This window comes from Myripristis murdjan, chromosome 7, assembly GCF_902150065.1.
Source record: "Myripristis murdjan chromosome 7, fMyrMur1.1, whole genome shotgun sequence".
NCBI classification, from domain to species: Eukaryota; Metazoa; Chordata; class Actinopteri; order Holocentriformes; family Holocentridae; genus Myripristis; species Myripristis murdjan.
The window spans coordinates 27,399,041-27,422,906 of NC_043986.1; the positions used below are offsets into that span (position 1 = coordinate 27,399,041).

Sequence of the window (23,866 nt, forward strand, 5' to 3'; positions counted from 1 at the left end):
TTTAGACCAGATTACAGATGAAGCCTATACTTATAATGGTCACATTGTATGCAGTCGAAATCCTGACTGACTCACAAAGAATAAACAACTTCCACGTTAATTAACCTTTATTCACAGAACTGTACATAGTAAACCTTTTCCACAGGATTCTTTTGGTATTTCGGCTTTGGCAATTAGTAAAATTGTGTGGTTTCCAGTGCTAGCTGGAAAGTGTGTATGTATGATTCCTTCTCACACACACTATCATGCAAACAGTATATGAGCAAACACAAAAGACACTGACATGTTGTAAGGCACAATTAAACACTGTATGTCCTGCAGAATAATATACGTTTTGTAACTTAAGTAAAGAAACAATTTCAACTACTGTAGATGTTTCATATTAAATTATATTTGTATAATAATATCAACTATTTAACATTCACAATATAGTTAACATGCAAAACTTAAATTTTGCATGGTTGAAAATTCATCCAGTGACTGGAAAGGACACAGAGCTCATTTACTGCTCTCTATCAAACTTGTGTAATGTCAGTGCAGACACCCTCTTATTCCCGATAGAGGCTGTTCATATTTTGTAGGCTCAGCAGAGTTTAACAGATATTATACAATTGTTAGTTTCACATCTGAAATATCCACTGCCCTGGTATTTGTATAAGGACAGATATCAATACTATGAAAAACTGAAAAGAGAAGTTCGATGCCCAGCACCACTAGGTTTGCAGAAAAACGTTTGCATTCTTTAACCCTATTCTATATTTATATTGAAAAGACATGCCTTAAAACTACACAATCCCTGCCTACTATTATTGTAGACAGCCATAGCTCCATACCTCTTAAAAATGGTCTGGTCTCTGTAGTTTGGTTTATTTGACGATAAAATAAAATAAAATAACATAACATAAAATAAAATAAAATATGCAAAATCAGACACACTTTGCTTGTGAAATTACAAGGAACACATTTCTATATTTGGAAATCGTTTATCCATTCTAAATTATGACATGTCAGGCATTTTGCACACCTCAAAAAAAAAAAAAAAACAGATATTCTTTTTAAGGCGATATAACCACCAGTAGACTTGCTCTTCTCCCTCTTTTGTTCCAAACAGTTGAAATAAAGTTCAACAAGTATTTGCCCAGTGAAGGCTATTGCCAAGTGAGTGAAGTTGAAGAAAATCGCAGAATAAAACTACGGCGGACGAGTGTCCCTGTGAATGAGAGCAGCAGGCTACTGACAAGTGTTGTAGATTTGGATCTGCTTGTTGATGTCGTTGAGGATTGCTTTCATCTTGTCCTCCAGGCCATCCAGCTGACGAGCCTTCCCCTCCAACGTCCTCTGATTCTCCTCATAGTCTTTCTCGAGCTCTGTGGGAACCAGCGATTTCAGGAATGGTTAGACAAATATTCATTACCTCCATTTGGTGCTACTGTAATTTGCTCTGGATTTAATGCCTGAAACCATAGCTTGACAATTCAAAGTGTGGTTGAAGCTCTGGCACTATATTCTCTTTGTTTTACATTTGTTCATGATATTGTAAGTCAAAACATGGAAATGAGACAAGCTAACAAATCCAGAATGAATACTAACCATTTCACTCAAATGAGCATTAACTCTTGGTCTTTCGCTCCCTCTTTTCCTCTTACATACGCACAGACACCCACCTGCTAGTCTCTGCAGCTTGTTCTGGGCGTCTCTTAGTAGTTCCTTAGCTTCGTCCCTGAGGCTCTCTGCTCTTTTCTTGGCGTCCTGCACAGCCTTGGCCTTTGTGTCGACCCGCTGCTGTACCTCGTAGTATTTATCAGTCAGCTGGCCATCCAGTATCTGAGAGTCGAGACAGGCAAAGGTTTATTGATTATAGTTGCACAGATTTTCAGTCAGGCCAGCTATGTGCGCTCACTCAGTGATCTGTGCACACACCTGCTTGGCCTCATTGGCCTTGTCTCGTGCCATAGTGGCTGTTTCCTCTGCCCGGGCCGCTGCCATGCTGTTGTTGGCCCGTTTGGTCTTCAAGGCATCGATCTCCCGTCCCAGGTTGCCCAGGCGGTCCATGGCATCATTCAGGTTCTTCTCACTGTTGGATGTCTCTGACTCGATCTGAGGACAGCACACACATCAAAAAACTGAATTTTCACTTTTATTGAGTTATTGGCTCACAGACTTGCTGTTTTGGTTACTCACAAGATAAGCAGTATTGTGTTTCCAGGGTGAAATGTTAAAAAATGGTAGTTCTAGGCTTATGTGAAAGAACCCATTTTCCTAATTACGAATACAGCTTAAATTCTGAACATTAATATAGAGATATGAATGAGATATCTAAGAACTAGGTAATATATCACCATGAAAAATACTAGCATAATAATACTGCTTTGTCATTAGCTTTTTTGGCTTGGGAACAGAATGTATTACGAAGAGGTAAAACTGGTTCTGGAGGCCTGAAATCTCAGCCCCTGGTGCTCCTTTCAGCTCAACTGAGGCACATAATAAAAATTCAGTTTTCCTTGGGTTGTCTACCTGTGCCAGTCGAGTCTCCGTCTCCCTAATGTCAGCTTTTGCCCTTGCTATGGCCTTCTCTGCTGAGGCCTGCGCCGTCTTTGCATCCACCAGGGCCTGTTTGACTGTCTCGGCTGTGTTTTTCACTCCCTCAGCATGTTGCCTGAAGAACAAGGAAGTATTACAGACAGTGTTACAGATAGCAGGCGGTTTGACAAAAGGCAAATTATTTCACTGCACCCCTCTACATGACAATAGAAGGGGAATATGAGAGGAAACCAGTACCTAATTTCATCAGGTTTTTTCTATGCCAATTCTGCAGCAAGGTCTTTTATTTTTATGTCTGATGAATATATTTCCTGGGCAACTCATTGGTCTTCAAGAACATGCTGCATTTGTTTTCTTTATATTTGAGCAGACAATATTAGATTTCTTTAGTATTTTGCTTTTTTTTTTTTTTTTACAGACGAACACAATAAAATCAAAGAGAGAGAAGAGTCTACCTGGCCCTCTTGGCGTCCAACAGCAGTTGCTCTGCTTTGCGGACATCATCCTGCGTCTGCTCCAGGATGGCATCCACATTGGACAGGCTGCGAACACGATCCTTGATTTCGTCAGCCAGATGTCTGATCTGCTGGGGCGAGGCAGGAATGGAGAGCTCCAACACGTGGTTAGCCACCGCCTCAATACTGTCTGGGTCTGCACCCTCCTCTGAGGAAAAAAATAGGTGAGAGACGGGGTGGTGTTATGTTTCAGGCTGGCTTCAAAAGCAAAATGACCGTGAATGGATGATATCTTGATAAGGGTTCTGACTGCGTAAGGAAGACATGGTTTGTCTTGACTCCACTGTCCCTCTGTCAGACCATCATGAGCTGCTCTTTGCGGCAGTACATCAGCAAGACATCTACAGTGCCTTTCACATGTCCAGTGATTTAAAGTTTCCAAGTCTAGCAAGTTCTTAGTGGGTGAATGAACAAAAGACTCACGTGTGAGGAAATCTCTAATCTGTTTGATGAGGTCTCTCAGGTCATTGTTGGAGCGCTCCACTTTTTTCTTGGTAGCTGTGGCTTTCTCCAGAGCCGCCTGAGCTTTACCCTTTGCCTCCTCTGCCTTGGTCTTAGCCTCGGCCACCTGAGAGTGAAAGGCAGAGAAAGTACATGGAAGACTGACAGATACAATTCACACACTAAGGATCTTGTCATTATCACAGAATTTATAATGGAGTAGAGCGGACATTGAATGGTTTGCTGTGGTCATTTGCCTGGTACAGAATAAAACGGTGATTGTGGTTAGTTGCTATAGTGACAACACACATTAGTAGGGTCAAAAAGTGTGTCACAGTGTTGCAGCTGTTTGCTAAAAGCAGTAATTAGTGTTAAGAGTTACCACCCCAGTTCCCCTCTAGTGGCAACAATCCCCAGTTCCCCTCTAGCAGCAAGGCAACAGAGATGGAGGGTAAGATGTCCCTTCATGCCCCAAACTCCACTGCTCCTTTGGTGACTGCTGTAAAACCTGTCACCTCAGTGAGTTTATATGGAACTTACTACTTCGGTTTACTTTTTTGGTACACCTACTTTCCCTCAAAGTAGCTTGGGTACTTCTACTTCTTGTGTTTTCCTACATTTCTCAGAATGCTGCTACTCAAAATGCAACAGGGTTTGTGCTTGCACTGCATTGTGGTCTTTTGACACTACTGTCAGTGGATAGTTTGACACCTATGCCGCTTCTAAAATGAATGTGACAGTTGAACTTTGGGGTGAGTGTAGAAACAAGCCCTTTGCTCTTTGATTCTGTGAGGCTGACACCAGTTTTATGATGCTTTAGGGTGGATTTTTCCAGGGGCAGTATAAGCAAAACAAAGCAGAAAATCATACATCTATCTCTGGAAAAACACTTGCCATTCTAGATATTTTAAAAAGAATTCATCTTCAGTGGCTCTAGTGTGCCACCGTACCTTGGTGAAGAGACCCTCCACCTCTCCCATGGCTTTGTTAAGCTCCTTCTCTGCATGTTTGGCTCTCTCCAGGGCATTGTCAGCCACTGCTACAGCGCCATTGCAGTTCAGGCCTCCGCAGTGACGGTTCCCCTCATCATCACGGCAACCTGCACCTCCACAAGGGCTTTCTGCGCAGGGTGCATCACCTGGGGCCCCGCAAACCTGGTGGGACATGTGTAAATACATGTATACTGACACCGCTCATGCCAAAAATCATTTCATACAAATTATTTCTACAATCTAATTATTTACAGTCCTTGTTAAAACACAAATTCAAACAATAAATGCACATTTTTGTCATGTGGATCTGATAGCACTTCTAGGTATTTTGAATTTATCAAACCTTCTCATTGATCTTCTTCATATCCAGGCCCTGTGCTCTTGTATTGAGTTCTCCCAAGGCACGTTTGTTAGCAGCATTTTTACGGTTGAAGTCATCCTTCTTGGCGGCAATGAGACGCTCAGTGCGGCGGCGAGTGTCTGCTGACTGGCTAACTGTGCTGGGCCTGGTGGTGGTTGATTCATTGGCTCGCCGTTCTGCATCACGAGACCTGTTGTAGGAGCTACGAATGCTGTCGTAAGCGCCTGGAGGAAGATGAGGAGGACAGGGCAAAGTAAATATTTTCTTTTTTTACTTTCACAGTTGAATAAAAGTCATATGATACCTTTGATGACAGTTAAGCCTCTGGGTAGGGATGGGACAAACAAGAGGAACAGAAAATAGAAAAGACTAATGGATATAAGAATGTGAAACAAAAACTATTGGAAGATTTTTGGTAAGATGCAGTATTGCTGAAAAAATCTACTGCAGTAAAAGTAAAGGTAAAATATAGCTAATTTAAAATGTACTCAGAGCAAAAGTTACGGAGTTACTTTTTCAATTTATAAAAGGATGAGAGCACTGGATTCAACTAGATTTTTTTAAAGGTACATTCTGAAAAAATGTTCAAGGGTTGATTGAAGTGAGGGCCCTGTACACTCAACTGACTAATGTGGAATAGGCACATAATATGGTGGTTGAGTCAACCATCTGCAATTTTTCATCATGCACCTTTTATTGTGAAATTTGGTAGTGACAAAAAGTAGAACCAACAAAGTAGAACCAGATTCCTCTTCTCATCTTTGCTGACTGACACTTCATCATGAAAAGTTCCACAGTCTGTGCCTGATCATTAAATTTGTCTGAAACCAAGTGAAGAAGAACAACTAAGTAACTGTCATTATGAAGCCTCCTTCAACTAACTAAAACATATCAAGCCATAAAAGTTATCAAGGTTTGCTAGTTACCCTAACTTACCTACTAGCCATAGAAACCGGGTGAGGTCATTTTCTGGACCACTGACTTTCTAAGCTCATGAATGCCAGGGTCATAAAAGAGCTTAAAAAGAAGCCACTGCAATTCAGAATTTTTCTACATTGTGACACGAGTTCCATTTTTGCTATTCAGACTTTATAGTTAGCTAATTTGCACTTCAAAAAATGTCAATTCTTTGGCTCTAATGCGCGTGACAGTATTAAGGCACATATAAAAATGAGTGTGGCGGGACCTTATGAGACAGAAGAATTGAGGATGAAGTTTAAATGGGGGATGGAAGGAAGTTATCTCGAAACAGCCCCCACTGTTTCTTACCCAGGAAATTTGAGTTTTTGAGGATGTCTAGATGTCTGTGGAGCTGCTCTGAGGTGAGATTTAGTTCTTTCGCCTCTCTCTCCAGGGCACTCAGCTCCTTGCTCGCCTCAGAGTTGCTGTCCTGGACGATGGTCAGGTCTCCCTCCAGGCGGTTCAGGGTGTCAGTGGTCTCACCGATCTGCGCCCTATTAGGCAATACAAGAAGCTGTTAGATGATGTGAACTGTCACTTCAGTAGGGCTCAAAGAGAGATGATAGAATTGATCTCTTACAGGTATACCAGAGGTTTAAAAATATATATTTTCCCCAAAAACAGTAGGTAAACATGCTGAAGGGGTGAGGTAATTTCCCTAGTTTCCAATGCCAATTAACCTGTTTCAACAATTTTTAAACCAAGCATTATTTCCCCAATACCAGACTGATCTGCCTCATGTTTCTTTGTTTAAAATACCAACACCACAAAATTACATTAGAGTAAAATAAAGTAGGTCTTGTTCTGTTTCTAAAGTAAAATTACATTAGAAACAAGTGTAAATAGCTCATCCCACTGGTAAATTTGCTAATTAACAATATTTTATGATTCAACAATGCTGCCCTGAATAACTTGTTGAGGGAAAGATTTTTGCTGTGTGAATAAAAATGTGTGACTGTTAAAATGCAAAGCAAGTACAATAGCTCTACCTAAGGTCTTCTATAAGCTCCATCAAGGTGGCAACAGCTGCAGCAGTAGCATTACGGGCATTAACAATACCCTGGGCCTGTGCCAGTTTCTCTTCCAGGTCCCTGAAGGCCTTCTCATAGGCCCCCGTAAGCCCTGTGGTCTGGATCTCATGAGCCCGCTCTGCCAGAGCCTTGGTACGCACTGCCAAGTCCTGTTAAGTAGAGAGAGATTATTTATTGTCAACATCATGGTTTCTCCTTGGCAATTAGATATCATAAATTTCACATCCATATGCATTTTTCCCTTAAGAGGATGTAAACATCCTATTCCACTTTCAGTACTATATTTGTGTGTTTTTTTCCCCGGTGGGTATTCAAGATGAAGAATTGCAAATTAAGAGGTAATATACAGTGTCTTGTGACTAGTTCTATGTTTCTTATAGTCATAGGCCTTAGTCAGCACTGATTCATACTAACGCTGAGTATCCATTTATATTATATACCTAAGTTGTACTAATATGGCTAGAAACAGGAATACAAAAAATAATACTAACTTGAGAACATCAAGTGTGATCAGTAGGCCCTAGATGTAAATATCTACTAACGTATGTCTCACATCTGTATCTTTTAGCCAATATCTTGTTTAGTATAATACATCTCTATGTACAAACTGAAGGTATCAGCATCAGTCAGAGAGCCACTAGATGATCTGTGTAATTTGCTGTGCATGCTGCTGATTAATTCTGATGCTGACTTTCTGTCCATCTCTACAGCTTCTCATTGACTTGGATCAGTGTTTTCAAACCCTTCAAGTTTGATCCCCTCTGACTTGGAGGAGTTGTCCTTTTCTGATGTCACCCAACACAAAAAACAGTAGATTTGACTGTTTCTGATAAAACGCTACCTGGACGATGCGGTCCCAGTCACCGAAGCACTGGTGGCAGGGCTGGCAGTTGGGGAACTGGCCAGAAAAGCCTCTGGCACACTGGTCACAGCGGACCCCCGACACCCCCTGCTGGCAGACACAGTGACCAGTCACCCGGTTGCACTGGGACGTCTCAATGCCACGCCAATCACAGTCACAGGCTGGAAGGAAGGGGAGAGAAAAAATGTGTAAGGGTCTCCTCATGACCCTAACTGCACTGGGTCCTTCGAGTTTCATTTATGTCTTGATGTTTCAAACCTCTGCACTGGGTCCTCGGGTCTCCCCAGTAGTTCTCCTGACAGTCTGTGCAGGTCTTCCCTCCAAAGCCATCACGACACTGACACTGGCCAGTGAACTGTAGGACAGAAAGAGGAAAAATAGCAATATGACAATTTCTGTCAGTGTCACTCCGTATGAGACCGCACACACAATAGAGGATGTGCTAATGCCAATGCAATGTCAATTTAAGTCCAAGCATACCCTACCTCGTTACATGAGGAGGTGACAGAGTTGTTGGGGTCGCAGCCACAGGACTCACAGCCCCTCCCGCTGGCCAGATTCCAGTGGTTGGGAGCGCAGTGGTCGCATGTCAGACCAATGACGTTAGGTAGACACTGGCACTGCCCATTAGCACGCTGGCACACACACTCATCACGCTCCATACACTGGCTTTGTGCAGTACCCAGGAAGTTACAAGTACACTCTGTAAGGGGAATATTTCATAGGATATTAATCTTGAAAGAGTGAGATGGAAGGCATAGCACTAAACAAAACTATTTATCTGTCCCAGAATAAACATCTCCACACATATGTTACTTCCATTTGTAAATCCTGTCAGCAATATACATTTGTGTACATGTGTTACTCACTTCTGCAGTTGCGTCGGGAAGCGTCCCCGTAATACCCGCTCTTGCAGATGCCACAGTTGGGGCCCTCAGTGTTGTAGAGACACTTCTTGCACTCTCCGGTACGCCTGTCGCAAGCATCCATGTCAGACATGTCGATGTTGTTGTTGCACTGGCATGGCTGGCAGCGCCCACCTGGCTGAGAGGGGTTGCCATAATAACCCGGGGCACAATCCTCACATCGAGAGCCTACGGCAGGAAGGAAGGGAAGGGAAAATAGGAAAGAGAATAAGACATTGACCGAGGAGTGAGGGAGATCAATGGAAGGGATGTTTCAATCATTGCATAACTTTTTTTCTTCTTTTTGTTTGGTATTTTTTGGTCATGATGAGGTCAAGGATGAGGTGCTCTACCAGATATTTGAGTGGAGAAATGCAGGTAGCTTGTAGCATGACAGCAGGAGACCCAACAGATAGATGTGATTTGACTTAGAAGTGAAGATCCACCTTAAGTAATATCCCAAGGCTATCATCACAGAAATGGATTTTACCTTGTCCTAGACCTGGGTTGTTGTTTTTATTTCCTCCGTGGAAAATTCCACTGAAAAAAAAAAAATTAATCTAGCACTTGACTTAACTCACCTGGGCAAAACCATAACTTAACCATAACCAAAGTTCCAGTTATGCAGTTTGTTACCAGTATCAGTGCTGTTATCCTCTCAGTCAGTAGGGTTTGGTTAACCAGCTAAGGTTAAAAGTTTCTGTGATCACACCTTTCCTCAGTGGATTATGTACAACATACCATTTTACTAGTTGATTACACATTAGATTATGATGTTAGTTTATACCAAAATACAATTGCAGTCATTCAGACTCCATTACAGCAATAACTTGACTTGCCAAAATAGTATAATTTACTATACTGCATATCTGGAGCATAGCAGTTATGCCCCCTAGCTATATATCATACAGTTAATATAAAATCCATATAATCTAATATTTTGCCATTTTATCACAAGGCCTAGGTGAGGGCTCTTTTTCTCACCATTGTCTCTTACTTGTACCTTTAATGTGAATTTATGAAAGGAACTGTTTGAATGCTGTCCTGCTGGAATGGGAGGGAGTGAGGGAAAGAAAGAATAGAGAGGAGTAAAAGGTGGGAAGGAGTAGAGGGGATGAGAAGGTAGAGGAGGATAGAGAGTGTGGTGACTGAACTAAAGCTGAGGTAGAGAGTCAGATGAGAGGGAACGGGAAAAAAGAGGGATGCTGGGGAGGATAGACAGGAAATAGGATTAAGAGAGAGAGAGAGAGATGACAGAGTGAAGTGGAAGTCGTGTGTGTTTGGGTAGAGGGAAAAGGGAAAGTTGGCGGGAGGCTAGTCAGCGGGGAAATGGTTGATTCTCCCTTGCAACCTGCAGCTGTTGGATGTTTATCTTCAGAAGAGGGAAGACAGAGGACACTGATAACACTCAGACAGTGTATCTACTGCCTTTCCCTCTCTCCTCCCTCCTCTCCATTTTTTGATATCTCAGAAGACACTGACTGCACTGTTGCACAGGCTGGACAACAAAACATGATGATAAAGTGGGTATCCACAGGGTCAATAGCCTTCAGCATTGCTCCATTGTGCTTGCATACAGTGCGTTGCTGAACTGGTTGTGCCAGCCAAGCAGCCTAGCAGGGCAGAACAGGCTCTGATAGTAAATATGAGCCAGGCTGGTAAAAAGTGACATTGATGGACTTTTATGGCTGTCCGGCTGTATTGGTATGTCAATACAGCTCTATCTCTCTGTGAAAAATGACTGCCCCCTCCCGCCTCACAACATCATTCCTTGCAATATATGATCAGTGGTTAAACCCATTCCACACAGGAGAGATAGAAGCTGACCCAGATTCAGACTCAATGAATCCATTCACCCATACCGGCACCTGTGTTTTCACAAGATGACATCTCCTTTTCGCAGCAATGATTTATTAAACATACAGCAGCGAGGTCAGCCAGCTACTGCTATGTCCAGCTCAGTATGGTTAGGATGGACAGTGTGAGAAAAAAACACTTTTTTAAATTGCTAATGATGAATGATGATTCTGGGTCAGGTCCTCGAAAAGGGAGCGTGTACACAGACCTGGTTCAAAGTTTTAAAAACACCTCTGGATTAGCGGATTTAAGGAAAAATTCACCTGCACCAATCATGCCATATAAACCACAATCAATTAATTACATGAAAGCATCTCCAACGATTTGAAAACATCATTATTATTATTTTTGGTTTGAGCCAGGTCTAACACAGGCAGGAGTGCACTGTGGCACAGCACCACTGATGGGACGGGTGCTGAAGCCATGCAGAGGTAGGGTTGGCAGGGCAGGGGTGTTGGGTGGGGGGCAGATGGTGGAGGTGGAGGTGGAGGAGAGGGGATGGGCGTGGGGTCACCATCGTTACTCACGCTTAAAAATGGTCGCCCCGGAGCGTTTAACAATCCCTGTGCCAGTAATACAGGGGAGGGAGGAGATAGCACAAGTTACCATTCACCTGCTGAGAAATACTATTCTTACTGTACCTCATCTGAAATGAGATTCATCTTTTTTCTCAGGCAGCAGATTGGAGGCTTTGTTATACAAATATTTCTGGGAAGAGGCAGTAATAAACTCATTGGCTGAAACCTCAGTGGGTGGAGCCACAAAACCACAGCTTCTCACAAGTGTGGTAAAAATATAGATAAAATGGTCATTAGCCAATAGCTGTAGGCTGTTATTACCACTTTGAACTTGGCATGTCTAGGCTAGTTTGCCTATGCCATATAACAGAAATGCTACATTGCGACTACATTTTTGTCTCAGTTACTACTATTACATAGTCCTACGGCCTCTGTTAACCCTCATCTTTGTCACTAAGCTTCAGTCTGTGTAGCCAGAATTATGATTTTTTTCCTCTGTCCACTGAGATTCAGCTACCAATAACACTATTTCTGCCTCCAGGAAATGTTTGTATTGTCTCTTCTCTGCTAAAAGGCAGTCTCTCTAGAACTACTAATACATACTAGTCAGCTAAATCTACCTGAGATTACACATATCTCTTTTAATTTTGTTTTTTAATATAAAGTGTATCATTTAGCTTATCAAAAGACCCACCGTGGCGAATGTGCCTCTTGGCATGGCAGACCGTACAGGAGAGGCAATTACGCTTCACTGGTTTGACTCAGATCTGATTTTGCAGTAATGCTTTACAATCTGCACATTGTGATAAGGTGCATCATCAAAATCAGCACAATAATGCATCTGTTCTTTCATGCAACAAATGGAACAGATTTGTTTGTGAGGATGAGGAGGGAGAGAGAGACAAGAAAGAAAAGACATGTGAAGGAGTGAGGGAATAATCATCATCTCATGGGTGCAGTATCATTTTTAAGTTCACCTGTGTAACCCTGGTTACAGTTGCAGACAATCTGTCTGTTACGGTTGTCTTGGTAACAAGATGCAGCAAAGTGGCGTCCACTGTTGGGGCCGTCTGGGCAGGGGCACGGACGACATTGGCTGCCTGAGCCCAAAACTGGGTTACCGTAGTAACCATTGGCACACCTAAGGATACAGCAAAAAACTTTATTGTAGTACAGCAGCATCCAAATATCCACAGGTGATTTGTGAACAGAAGAAGGGAGATTTTGAAATAAAAAAAAAACACTTCTTTTCTGTCATCCTCTTGGTTAAATTTGAATAAACTGCTGATCACCAACAACTTGTCCTCCGTCAAATGCTACAACGCTCACCTGTCACACTTGTCTCCTCCAGTGTTGTCCCTGCAGCTGATGCAGGCTCCAGTCCTGTGGTGGCACTCCTCAGCGTGTCCGTTACATTGGCAGGGCCGGCAGTTCGGGAACCCCCAGTGACCCGCCTGGCACCGGTCACACTGCTGACCATACGCACCCGGGCGGCACTGGCACTGACCGGTGAACTTGTCACAGAGCCGAGTTACAGACCCTTCCAGGCTGCAACCACAGGCTGAACAGAAGACGGAAAATGAAAAGATGAAGAAATATGATGATGGGTGGGGGTGGGTGAGGGGAAGTGAAGAGGAGAGGGAACAAAGACGGAGGAAGAAAATTGAGGTCAGCATGTATTTAGAGACAGTAGAGGGCGCCAACAGCACACCTCATAACTAATCAAGATGGCCATACACAATGCCAAAATTTTACCTCTCAGACTTATTTCATTTTCATTTAAACAGTGTGTAAAGCAAAATAAGGGTGAAAAACAAAAATATACTCATTCCTTGCCATGTATGCAACTGAAATAAATTTTATATTTTGATTTCCACAGTCCCTTGATTCCCCCAGATAATGTAATGTATCAACAAAAAAGATCAGAGGGTGGAGTAACAGTGTGGTGGTATACAATTAATTGTACAGCCCTACAGTTAAAGCCAAGTGAGTAAGGATTAAACATTCATATTAATTAGTGTGGTGAGGTTGCAGCAACATTATGCATGTTAATATTTTAAGCGGCCTGTGCCAGGACCTAAACGAGGGTTGAGATAAGGGTAATGCATAATTTAAAATCTCAAATCTGAATGTGGTTTTAAATATAACCAATAAAAAAAAAAAAAAAAAAAAAAAAAACTTTAACCAAGTTCTGGTGCACTGGAAAACATTGCACACCAGCAGGTTAGTGGTGCATAAATGTGGAAAATTTTGATGTGAGGTCTGAGTCACTGGCAAATAAAAAGCTGCTGTATAAGGACACCTCTTTTCTATCCTTTGGGTCTCACCTATGCAGCCTGAGGGTCCAAAGCCATAGGTTCCAGGAGCACACTGGTCACAGCGTCGACCAATCACATTAGGCCTGCAGCGACACTGTCCCCCACGGACATCACAGACCGAGCTGATGGACCCCTGGGGGTCGCAGTTACAAGCTGGGGGATGACACAGCAGCAGGAGCATCAATACACTGAACCCCTACAGGTCTGACAAAGTCCCTGCATCTAATTTGTTTTCCACCAGAACTCCCAAACCTGCTGTGCTGAAATGGAGCAAATGCCTAGAGAGAAATGGAAGAAAGCCTGATGACTGAGAATATGTATACGATTATTTAGCAAATGCTTCGTTCTTTTCTGTCATGCAGCTAGCTTGTACAGACGGAACAGCATGATCAGCTAATGTAATTTTTCAGTTATAGTTATATATTCAGTTACATATTTTAGCATTATTCCCAATCTTTGCTCTCTTTTATGATAAATAAAAAACAAGATGAGAACAGGACCCAGTTGGGCTAAGGTGTGCCACCCAAACAATACCCATGTACAGAAGCAATCAATTAACATACAAACAATAAACAGAAATTGTCTTTTTATATATTCTGTACATAATTAAGGAATTACTGCTGATCCCAATAATATGATCTGCCCTCTTGCTCCCTCTTGCTCCCTTCCATAGGCGGGTCTGCATGACACCAGTACCTTTTGTATTAGCAGACAGTGTCAGTGTCTTATTCAGGGACCCTTCAGCAGGTTGGGTCTCCATGCTCACTATGCCATGGCATTTTAAATATCACTCAAATAGTGGAATGGTGTTTTATCATCTCAAATGTTCTCTAAGCCTTTTTGCACTCACGCAGTGCCCCGTCGTTGATGATGGCTGACATGCTGGTGATCAGCTTGGCACAAGTGTCACTCATCAGTGGGCGGGTCACGCTCTTGGCGCTCTCATGGCAGCGGTATCGCTCATAGGTCTGCTTCCTGCTGTTGGAGGCAGGATCCCCTGCATTGAACATCTCCAGGGAGGAGTAGCGAGGGAGGAAAGCAATCTAGAGCGACACACAGGGGAGTGAAAAAGGAGAGGAGAGAGATGGTTATGTGTGGAGGGAAAACTGCAATTTATGAATTTAAGGCAGACATGTATGGTAGAGGAATGGAAAAAGATGTTGATCTCACAGAGTCCACTAGGACGATCGCATTGGCAGCTCCGTTGAGGATACTGTTGGCATCCTGATAGCGAGTGAATTCAAAACGGAGGGTGTAAGTCACACCCCTCTCCAGACAGACAGGCTGAGGAAGGGCCACAAACCTGGAGCACACACAGACAACAGTTTGCATTCAGCATCGAAGTGTGTGCGTGTGTGTGTGTGTGTATGTGTGTGTTGGAGCCACAGACCTGGCCCCGGCAGGCAAGGAGACAGTGAGTCTGTCGTCATCTGGGATGGTGTTTCCACAGGGGCTGCTGGTGGGAATTGGCCCCGGACGGATCACTGTTACTCGCACCTCCTCCCAGTCTCTGGGCATCTGGACACACACAAGAATCACATCAGCATCAAGGAATTTCGGATTAAGAAAAGGAAGGGTGTAAATTACAGTGTGCTACACAGGAAAAGTAGACATTAAGTAGACATTAAACTTACCCAATTTCTCAGTAAGATTTCTAGACTACATGAACAAAAACTCTATGGCAGTCAAACCCCACCATAACAAAGTAATATGTCATACAAAGTAAAGCAAAATGTGAATTCATAATAACAAATACAAGTTCAGAATGTGCTGTAGGGGCCCTACTTGCAAAAGCCAGATCAACTTCAGTTTTAAATGCTTAGACTTGCTGAGATTTGTCTCTGTAACTAAAGCTGCACTTAGGTGAGAGATGCTACTTATTATAATAATTTGATGGAAAAAATATTTGCTGTTCACCCTTTCTGCCAGACGATGATTTAAGAAAATTACTGGGACACATGCAAACACACTGACCTGTGACTCATAGCGGATGAGCAGGTCGTATTCCATGGAGTACGGGATGTCACTGATGAGGAACTCCAGGGTGCCACCCACAGGAACCCGGGCAAACCCAATGCCTGTCCACGTGGCAGGGCGACCGGGCTGGTGCTCCCTGGTCTCCACTGTGCAGCCCTGAGACAACACACACACACTTTATTATGGCAACATAGTTTGTTTTCATATATATATGCTCTGTGTTCTCCATATATTTTCAGAGTCATGCATTTCCATATGTTTTCATACTGTGCAAAGTCAGTCAACAGAAATAGGATATCGCAACAGCTGTTACATCTGTACCCCAGTAAAACCCACAATCACTCTGTGCAAATGTCTGCCTTTCTCACCTGTCCCATCTTGGCCAGCTCAGCTTCGTAGAGGTAGTGGTCAAGGGCCATGAAGAAATACCCAGACTCCACCTGGGTACACTGGCGTCCTGTCATGTGACTGCGGCAGCGGCACTGACCGCTCTCCATGGAGCAGCTATGAAGGATGCAAAAATAGTCGTTATCCAACTATGCATGAAATTCTGGCACATGGCTCACTTGTAGGGCGCTCAGACATTAATCAGTAATGCAGTTTAATGCAGTCTACTTTTCTCAGTAATGAGTACTATAAATATTTTATAAATTCAATATAAGCAATTCCATTTCAAGGAGCTACCTATCAAAAATACATACATTTAGTTTTCAACCCCTCTAAATATCATATTCAGAAATTGAATTAGCCCTGCCAACCTCTGATTTTGGGGGTGTAACAGAAAATGAATACGGCAAGCACTGTGGCAATTTGCCGTTTGGATTACACTTATTACAGGGAGTACCAAGAGGGATCAAATAAACCAGGCTACACAAACAAGCAGCTACTATTCTGGGGATGGCAATTAATTTCTGCGTGCTGTGTCACGACAAAACACTTAAAAGTAACACCTTCAGACATGATTTATGGCCTGTGAGCCACAGTGTCACTCACTGGTTGTCCAGGGCCCCTCCCACGTCACACTCACAGCCTCTGCAGCCGTTCAGGTCGTGGCTCAGAGCCCAGTGCTCAGGCTGGAGACACAAACAGACAGAGACCCAGATAGGTGGCAGGATGATGGACAGAGAGAAAGACAGACAAAGGGAGAGAGGAACAATACAGCAGAGAGACAGACACTTAGCACCAGACAGACGTGATGCATAATTCTCCATGTTATTAGACAGGGGAACTTCCACACCTATTTGACTGACATGAGTAATTGTGAGTCACAGACACAGTATCCACATCTGTAATCTAATAAAACAACACCTTCGGGGCATGTCATTATTGAGACACTCTTTTCAATAAACATACTTTGTGGGGTTTTGTTTCTTTTCTTATGAATGGACCTAACTTGTCAGTGGAGGTGCACATGCATGCAAGGATGGAGGTTAAAAAACATTTACTGACACTGGAACTGAGCAACTTTTGTGTGATTGTGTTTTATTATTATTATTTTTTTTTTTTTTTTTTTTTTTTTTCAGCCAATATCGTCACTTTAGCTTACTTCACTACATTTTAAATCACATTCAAAAAGAGCACAAATTTTGTGGGCAATTGATAAGCCTTGCATCAGAAACTGGTTCATAATAAACTACATTTGCATCAAACCAGGTAAAGACTGTGGTGAATTTTTTTCAGCTCATAGTAAGATTAAAAAATAACTGTAAGATTAAAATATTGAATTATGTACATGATTAACATGAGCCAAAAACCATCCAGCTTCTGGTTGTTGCCTGGCTCGCTCGCCTTAAGATTGCTTCCTAAGCTGGGTAGCCAGTAGCAAAGCGAATGTCGAGGTAGTAATGTTGCTGCATAAAAGTAGCTGGATATTTTCAGCCTTTTCAATTGCACGTTAATTGCAGAGTTTGTGTTTCGGTAGCTCAAAATGTTCTAGAAAACAAGCAGTGGAAGCACATACTGGAATCAATCCTCTTGTATTTGCATTGGGTGTGAAAGATTATTATGTAATGACTTCTGCTGTATTGTTAAAGTATAATTCTGGGATTTTTCAACATGGGCCTTATTTTTCCACTTTTTTCCCTCCTACCAAATGAGTGATAGGGATGGAAATGTTTGGAAGTGGTCCAGTTTTCAGGCTGCAATGTAATCACATGAGGCAAGCTCGCCTGTCAAATTACATCCACTAAAAGCACTTATTTTTCCACTGACAGGCTCAAATTATTATTATAAGTGTCTGAAACATTATGGAGAGGCATTTTTTGCACCTATCAATCATTTGGACCCCAAAAGGTGGAAAAATAGGGCCTAAGCTGAAAAATACCAGAATTATCCAGTAACTTTTACCCACAGCCATTTAATGAAGTACATTTATGAAGTATTTTTTTTAATGCCATGAAACATAATTTTTTCTATCATGAGACTTTGCAGAGCTTATCAGGGGTCAGGATCCTCTTTCGGACCTGGTCCAGACCTGACCATTTTAGGCCAGCTGTAACCCACACCAACCGGACAGGCCTCAAATCCCTGAGCTAAATTTAGACACGGGGTTCAGGAAGGAGCTCACATTCTTGGCTACTATTCTTGGTTGAGTGGGCTTGGGAGAAGAGGTGAAATTATAATAGGGAGTGATCACAACATAACACCTTGGGCCACTTGGCGAAGGAGGGCGAGAGAGAAACAGACTACAGCAGCAGAGGACATTAAGAGCTACTGAGTGAAAAATAAATGGAAGGAATGTGGTGATTACATTCAAATTCATTTATATCACCTCTCAAAAAAAAAACTCGCAAAAAAGACAACACATTATACTTCCATAACAAGGTTTGGAACAATGAGAGATGTGGTTAGAGACGAAAAGAGAGCAGCCGATGAAGATATGAAGCATGTGCTCTCCATGTTTATCATCTTCAGGCATCGGAGGAAGAAGAAAGTAAATCTCTCTCTCTCTGGTGTTGATATTTTATTCAGTGTAAAGTTATCAGCGTGTAGCATTTTGGGCTCTCTGGCAGGGAAGGTGGAGTGTGAGTAGGAGAGGGAGAGAGAGAAAGTGAAAGTAAAAGAACAAAAGCAAAGATAAAGAGAGAATGGAAGATTTTCGAGGCTTAAGAGAGAAAAGAGGGGGAAGGCAGGGTAGAATTACCCATGAATTCAATACAAAGGAACTCGTGTTCATATTCTGGAGGCACAGGTTTTACCCTTTAAGCCAGAAAAGGTCAGCAAGGTAACAGATGAAAAGAGAAAAGTTGCTACCTGTGTGTTTTAGAGTCAAGAGGAGTGAAAGTTTGGCTCAGAAATGGAGAGTTGAGAGTGGCATTATGTTTATTCGTGGTATTTGCAGTATGTCTCACCAGACACTGATCGCAGCTTCGCCCAGTGACCAGACGCTTGCAGAAGCAGTCTCCACTGACCGGGTCACACTGGGAGCTACCCGACACCGTCCCCCTGTGGTCACACCGGCAGGCTAAGGGGCAAAGGGCAAAGGTCATGAGCGGCTAACATGTTCACATGTTATTATTGTTCTCCTTCACAGCCTCTCTGTACTCACGCTGGCAGCCTTGATGGTTGTCGGCGCTCAGGCCGAAGAAGCCGGCCTTGCACTTGTCGCAGCGCGGCCCCTCCACGTTGGCCTTGCAGCGGCACTGACCTCCCACCATGCCGAGGGACGGATCGGTGTGGCCGTCGCACATCCCTCCGTTCTGGGAGCCATCAGGGTCACAGTCACAAGCTACGAGAAGAAAAGATGACAAGGATTTTAAATACATAAGACGAGCATAACACACAAAAAAGTAGATTTCAAGTACAAATAGCATCAATACGCACATGCCACTGCAAAAAATCTAATTTCAACAAGTCTTAAAATATTCAGTCTTAAAATTTGTTTTTTCTTAAAACAAAAAAGTGGCAAAAAGTGACCTGATCTGCATTATTCTGCCTTGTTTCAACATGTGTATACTTTCCCAAGAAAATTCCTGAAACAAGTGAAACCGCATTGGAAATAAGGGGGATTATTTCATCCAACTGACAGATTTTTTTTTTCACTCGTTTAAGGATAAATGAGATTTCAACACTGAATATGACACCATGCACAATTTATTATTAGTAGTAGTATTTTTTTATGTGAACATGTACAAACAGTTCACAGGCAGTGCAAAATATTGCTATCTAAACAAGTTTAGATTAATCTGGTATAAAAATTAAATTCAAAGCATCCTTAAAATCTCATCTAATCTAACCCTTTTTTGTGGGGAAAAAAATTGCAGATTGTGTGAGATAACTTCACTTCCAAATCATCTACTTTCTATAATGTTCTTGAATTGAGTGACATACTGTGGGCATTTATTGTACATGTCTAAAATCAGGTGAGACTATTAGAAAAAAAGTAAAATGATCTTGCTATATTAGCAGATTTTTCACTTTCTTTATAGAACAGATTTTAAGATTAGATAAAAGGATTTGTTAATCACACAAATTTAATCACACACATAAGCAGCACAACTATACACATTCAGTCACAAAGCACAGACAGACGATGATGCATATACACACACTCACCTATGCAGACCCGTGGGTCCCTGATGTCCTTGGTGGGGTCTTTGTAGTAGAACGGTTTGCACATCTCACAGTTGCGTCCCATGGTGTTGTGCAGGCAGTCGTCACACACTCCTCCACTGACGTTGCCCGTGGCCAAATACACGGCCATGTCGAAGTGGCACTGGCTGGAGTGGCCGTTACAGTTACACTCTGGAGACGGTCAGAGGAGACAAACACAGCGTTATTGCAAAATAATCTGTTAATCTAACACTCACTGCAGCTGGGACAGATTATGGTGGATGAGGCAAATATTTTCATGCAGCATCACGTTCTACATCACGGGAACCTTGCACTCACTCTTGCAGGCGTTGGTGTTTCGCCCCTCGGCCGGCCTCCACGGCAGGTCGTTGTGGAAGTCATCGCACTGCTCACAGTTCAAACCTTTGGTGTTGTGGTTACACACACACCTGCCATGCACCTGGAAGTGAGATGGTGGGGTAGGGGGTTATTAAAGCAATCGCCTATCCATCAGTTTATATTCTGTTGTGTTCTGTTTCTATTTTTTTTGATGTAATGGTGAGGTCATAAAACAATGGCATTTTGTGTTTGAACATTTCACTTAACACATTTTAAGTGTGATGTGGCTTGAATGAAATGCAACCAGCAGATACACAACATATGCGTGCCATTATCATATAATATGGATTTTTTTTTTTTTTTTTTACTTTTTACCCTGTAGCTTCATACAGGGAAAGTTGGAGAAGCTCATAATTTAAGTGGAAAATGAGGATATATATTTATATAGATAGATAGTTAAACCCTTTGAAATCTGAACAAATTGGCATGATTTCTTTCAGTAAGAGGAAAGGCAATAAGTAACTTAGCAAGAAATGACCCAAAAATTTGCAAGAAATTGGCAAAAGTTTACAAGAAAATTACATGGAAATGAGCTAAACAAGAAAGAAAGAAAGAAAGAAAGGAAGGAAGAAAATTATTAGATTTTTTTTTAATGGGGAAAAATGTCCCAAAATTATAATTGCTATAGCTATATATTTAAAATTATGTTTCAGAAAAAAAAAATCTTTTTTTGTCTAATTTTCAGGTCTTTGTTAAAAAAATTAACTTTCAGTACTTTTTTGGTTATTTAATTTCAGGTAATTTCCTTGTTCTTTCCTTTTTAAAAATTTCCAGGTCATTTTGTTGTGTAACGTTCTACTAATTTCTTGATTATTTTTGGCTCATTTCTTGGGAAGCTGCTCATTGTCCTTTTCCTTGCGTTTTTGAGAAGAAATCTGCTCAGGCTTCAAAGGGTTATAGCCTCATGCTGTCAATGTATCCTTGATCAGCCACTGTCTGTCCGTCTCTCTGGATGACAGAGTCAGCTACAGGCCCTGGACTGCAAACATTGTAGCCTCGTCACTCACCATTCCCTCGATGTCGTCCCTGATTCCCTCGATGGGAGCACATTCGGAGGCGTGGCCGTAGCAGAAGCAGTTTCCGCGTACAACGAGCTCGTACATGGCGTAGTAATACTTTTCTTTGATTTCAGGCCTGGTGTCCAGCAGGTTGTCCCCCAGAGTGTGGAGCTTGGTGAAGTTCACCCTCAGGTTGGTGATCTTCAGCTGGTCTTTTGGGGAGAGGAGAGGAAGAGGAGAAGGGAACAGGATTGAAGTCTTAATATCATGCATGTTGGCACTGCAGTTTGTTTAAGATCAAATGATGGGGGCGCTAAGGGAATAAGGTAAGAGGTGAAAAAGTGTGTACAAAACACAGAAATGTTAAAAATTAGACATGTGAACAATGATCCACCCTGCCCAAAACACACAAACAGACACACTTCATGTAGTAACATTAGGCATGAATAAAAATTACAACAAATTAGGTTTCAAAGGGATCCAGCAGACAACATGGTAACCAAAAAATTCTGTTTCCTTTACAAAAACGGCTGGAAATTATACATTCAATCTGGCGTTTTCCATCAGCTCAAGATTATGTACAAATACTCGAAAGGAGTCAGTTTCCTGTGTTTGTTTTGTTCCAACCCATCTTTTCTTTAGCGTCCCCACATTATGTCCACCCCAACATCCTGTTGCAGCTACATTTACTTCATAATTACAGAAGCAGTACACCACCTCCATCAAAATGCAATTTCCTTGTGACTTTAAGTCATTTTCTGAACCAAGTAAGGGGTAAAAACTCATTTCCAAAACACTAGACAATGATGGATCGGGGCGTTGAAAGCGTTCTTCCCACATCCAATCCCAATTTCCTCCCAAAGTGCTTGGAGGGAGTTCACACCGGGGAGAAACGATAACCTTTCTCCACAGATATCTGTCTGCCTTTTCACCCCGCTCGGCTGAACCAATCTGTTAACTTTGCCAGTCATTTGGCAACCGAGGACAGAACATCCTCTGCTACACCATCCAGCTGTTCTCCAGTAGCAGGGGGTGGAATCAATCAACACACACACACACACACACACACACACACACACACACACACACACACACACACACACACATGAACGGACATCTAGACACATTTGCATGCAGACAAAAAAGCTTCTGAAGAGATAAAATATCAAACTTAAAGAAACCAATGCTTAAGCCAAAACAAAATGCTGCTATTTTACATTTTCACATATGCACAGTTTAAACGGGCAAAGAAAGGTAGCAGGAGAGAAAGAGTGGAAGAAAACAGTAAATAAAAAAACTGAGGCAGTGAACATGGGGAAGATAAGAGTGAGGAGAGAGCACGGGAGAAAAAGGAAAGGCGGATTAAAATCCCGACACTATCAGTGTACCTCTTGACCTGGGGATATCCAAGTGTATCTTATCTCACACCCACCCACACACACACACACACACACACACACACACACACACACATACACACACACATTTGCTGGGTCTGCTCTCCAGACCTTGACAGACAAAACAGCACTCCCCTCTCTGTCACACACACAATCACTTTCCAACTTTCCCATAACCACTGCCTGGAAATATGCACATTTTAACTGCCGGTCGTTCACATAATCCAATTTATATCTGAGGTTATTGCCTTTTAAACATTTGGTTTTCATATACAGGAAGTCTGTTTACAATGTCTTGGTATGGTGAATGAGACTGAAATGTGATTTTAGTGTAAAGTTAGATCACCATCACAACTATGAACTTCAAAACCTGGTTCCACATTTTGGGATTGTTAAACAACTTATTAAGGATACAGGAAACTACTACAGGCAAAATAATTTATAAAAAGACTGTCCTTAAAAATGTTCCCAACAAATATGAAATTCATTTTAAAGTTGATTTGTTGAGTGCGAGGGTCTTGGCCAGAGTTAAACAGCAATTAAGAAGTTTGCTGATATCTTTAATCCTTCTGAAGCCCTGGACTGTTGAAGCAAAAACATTAAGAGGATTTTTTTGAAGCTTCCAAACTCTGACCCTGTCTACAGTGACAGTATCCCCCGTCTAACAGACAAGAGTTAATCCCTGCAGCTCCACCACACGAAGACACTGTCTGTCTCTGCTGATGCTGAGCAGCAGATCGGAGAGTGTTCCTCCAACTCGGCCAGCAGCGGTCAAACTTCAGCTTTCAGCTAAACCTCAAACCTCAAACTCAGGTTTGCTACCAAGCACCGCCACGCTGAAGGTATCTAAGACAGCTGGGAAAGAGGTAATGTACTTTAAGCAAACTGTTGAAAAACTGCAAACAATAAAAGGAGAATTTGGTGCATGTTTTTGGTGCAACAGCTGAGGTGAATGAACAGACTTTCTGAACACCAAAAACACACATCTGCGAGAAAAATGTCTTTTAAGAAGTGTTTTAGGAATTAATTGCTATTAGGCAAGCTGTCATGGAGAAAACAACAGTTATATACATCCAGTGGTGGAATATAACTAAGTGCATTTACTCAGGAACTGTACCTAAGTACAATTTGGAGGTTATTGTACTTTGACTGATTTCCTTTTTATGTTACTGCATATTTCACTACATATCAGAGGGAAATATTGTGCTTTATACTGCACTAAATTTAATTGACAACATTAGTT

At 42.1% G+C, this 23,866-nt stretch overlaps 1 protein-coding gene across 1 annotated transcript in view; it reads right to left on the reverse strand.

The window, feature by feature from the left end:
• Nucleotides 1-89: 89 nt before the first annotated feature.
• lamb2 (laminin, beta 2 (laminin S)) overlaps nucleotides 90-23,866 on the reverse strand; it is a 47,440-nt gene continuing 23,663 nt past the window's right edge. The window contains exons 8-35 of the mRNA XM_030056385.1: nucleotides 21,236-21,438; nucleotides 20,169-20,289; nucleotides 19,833-20,021; nucleotides 18,826-19,005; nucleotides 18,629-18,741; nucleotides 16,272-16,351; nucleotides 15,647-15,782; nucleotides 15,276-15,434; nucleotides 14,692-14,819; nucleotides 14,472-14,604; nucleotides 14,152-14,344; nucleotides 13,311-13,454; nucleotides 12,313-12,544; nucleotides 11,961-12,124; nucleotides 8,573-8,797; nucleotides 8,189-8,406; nucleotides 7,962-8,058; nucleotides 7,683-7,864; nucleotides 6,800-6,990; nucleotides 6,120-6,304; nucleotides 4,833-5,074; nucleotides 4,448-4,651; nucleotides 3,480-3,624; nucleotides 2,997-3,204; nucleotides 2,515-2,656; nucleotides 1,921-2,097; nucleotides 1,665-1,824; nucleotides 90-1,367 (exon numbers count right to left, since the gene is read on the reverse strand). Coding sequence (XP_029912245.1) covers nucleotides 1,231-1,367; nucleotides 1,665-1,824; nucleotides 1,921-2,097; nucleotides 2,515-2,656; nucleotides 2,997-3,204; nucleotides 3,480-3,624; nucleotides 4,448-4,651; nucleotides 4,833-5,074; nucleotides 6,120-6,304; nucleotides 6,800-6,990; nucleotides 7,683-7,864; nucleotides 7,962-8,058; nucleotides 8,189-8,406; nucleotides 8,573-8,797; nucleotides 11,961-12,124; nucleotides 12,313-12,544; nucleotides 13,311-13,454; nucleotides 14,152-14,344; nucleotides 14,472-14,604; nucleotides 14,692-14,819; nucleotides 15,276-15,434; nucleotides 15,647-15,782; nucleotides 16,272-16,351; nucleotides 18,629-18,741; nucleotides 18,826-19,005; nucleotides 19,833-20,021; nucleotides 20,169-20,289; nucleotides 21,236-21,438 — 4,688 coding nt within the window. The 3' untranslated portion in view covers nucleotides 90-1,230. The remainder of the gene's footprint in view (nucleotides 1,368-1,664; nucleotides 1,825-1,920; nucleotides 2,098-2,514; nucleotides 2,657-2,996; nucleotides 3,205-3,479; nucleotides 3,625-4,447; nucleotides 4,652-4,832; nucleotides 5,075-6,119; nucleotides 6,305-6,799; nucleotides 6,991-7,682; nucleotides 7,865-7,961; nucleotides 8,059-8,188; nucleotides 8,407-8,572; nucleotides 8,798-11,960; nucleotides 12,125-12,312; nucleotides 12,545-13,310; nucleotides 13,455-14,151; nucleotides 14,345-14,471; nucleotides 14,605-14,691; nucleotides 14,820-15,275; nucleotides 15,435-15,646; nucleotides 15,783-16,271; nucleotides 16,352-18,628; nucleotides 18,742-18,825; nucleotides 19,006-19,832; nucleotides 20,022-20,168; nucleotides 20,290-21,235; nucleotides 21,439-23,866) is intronic.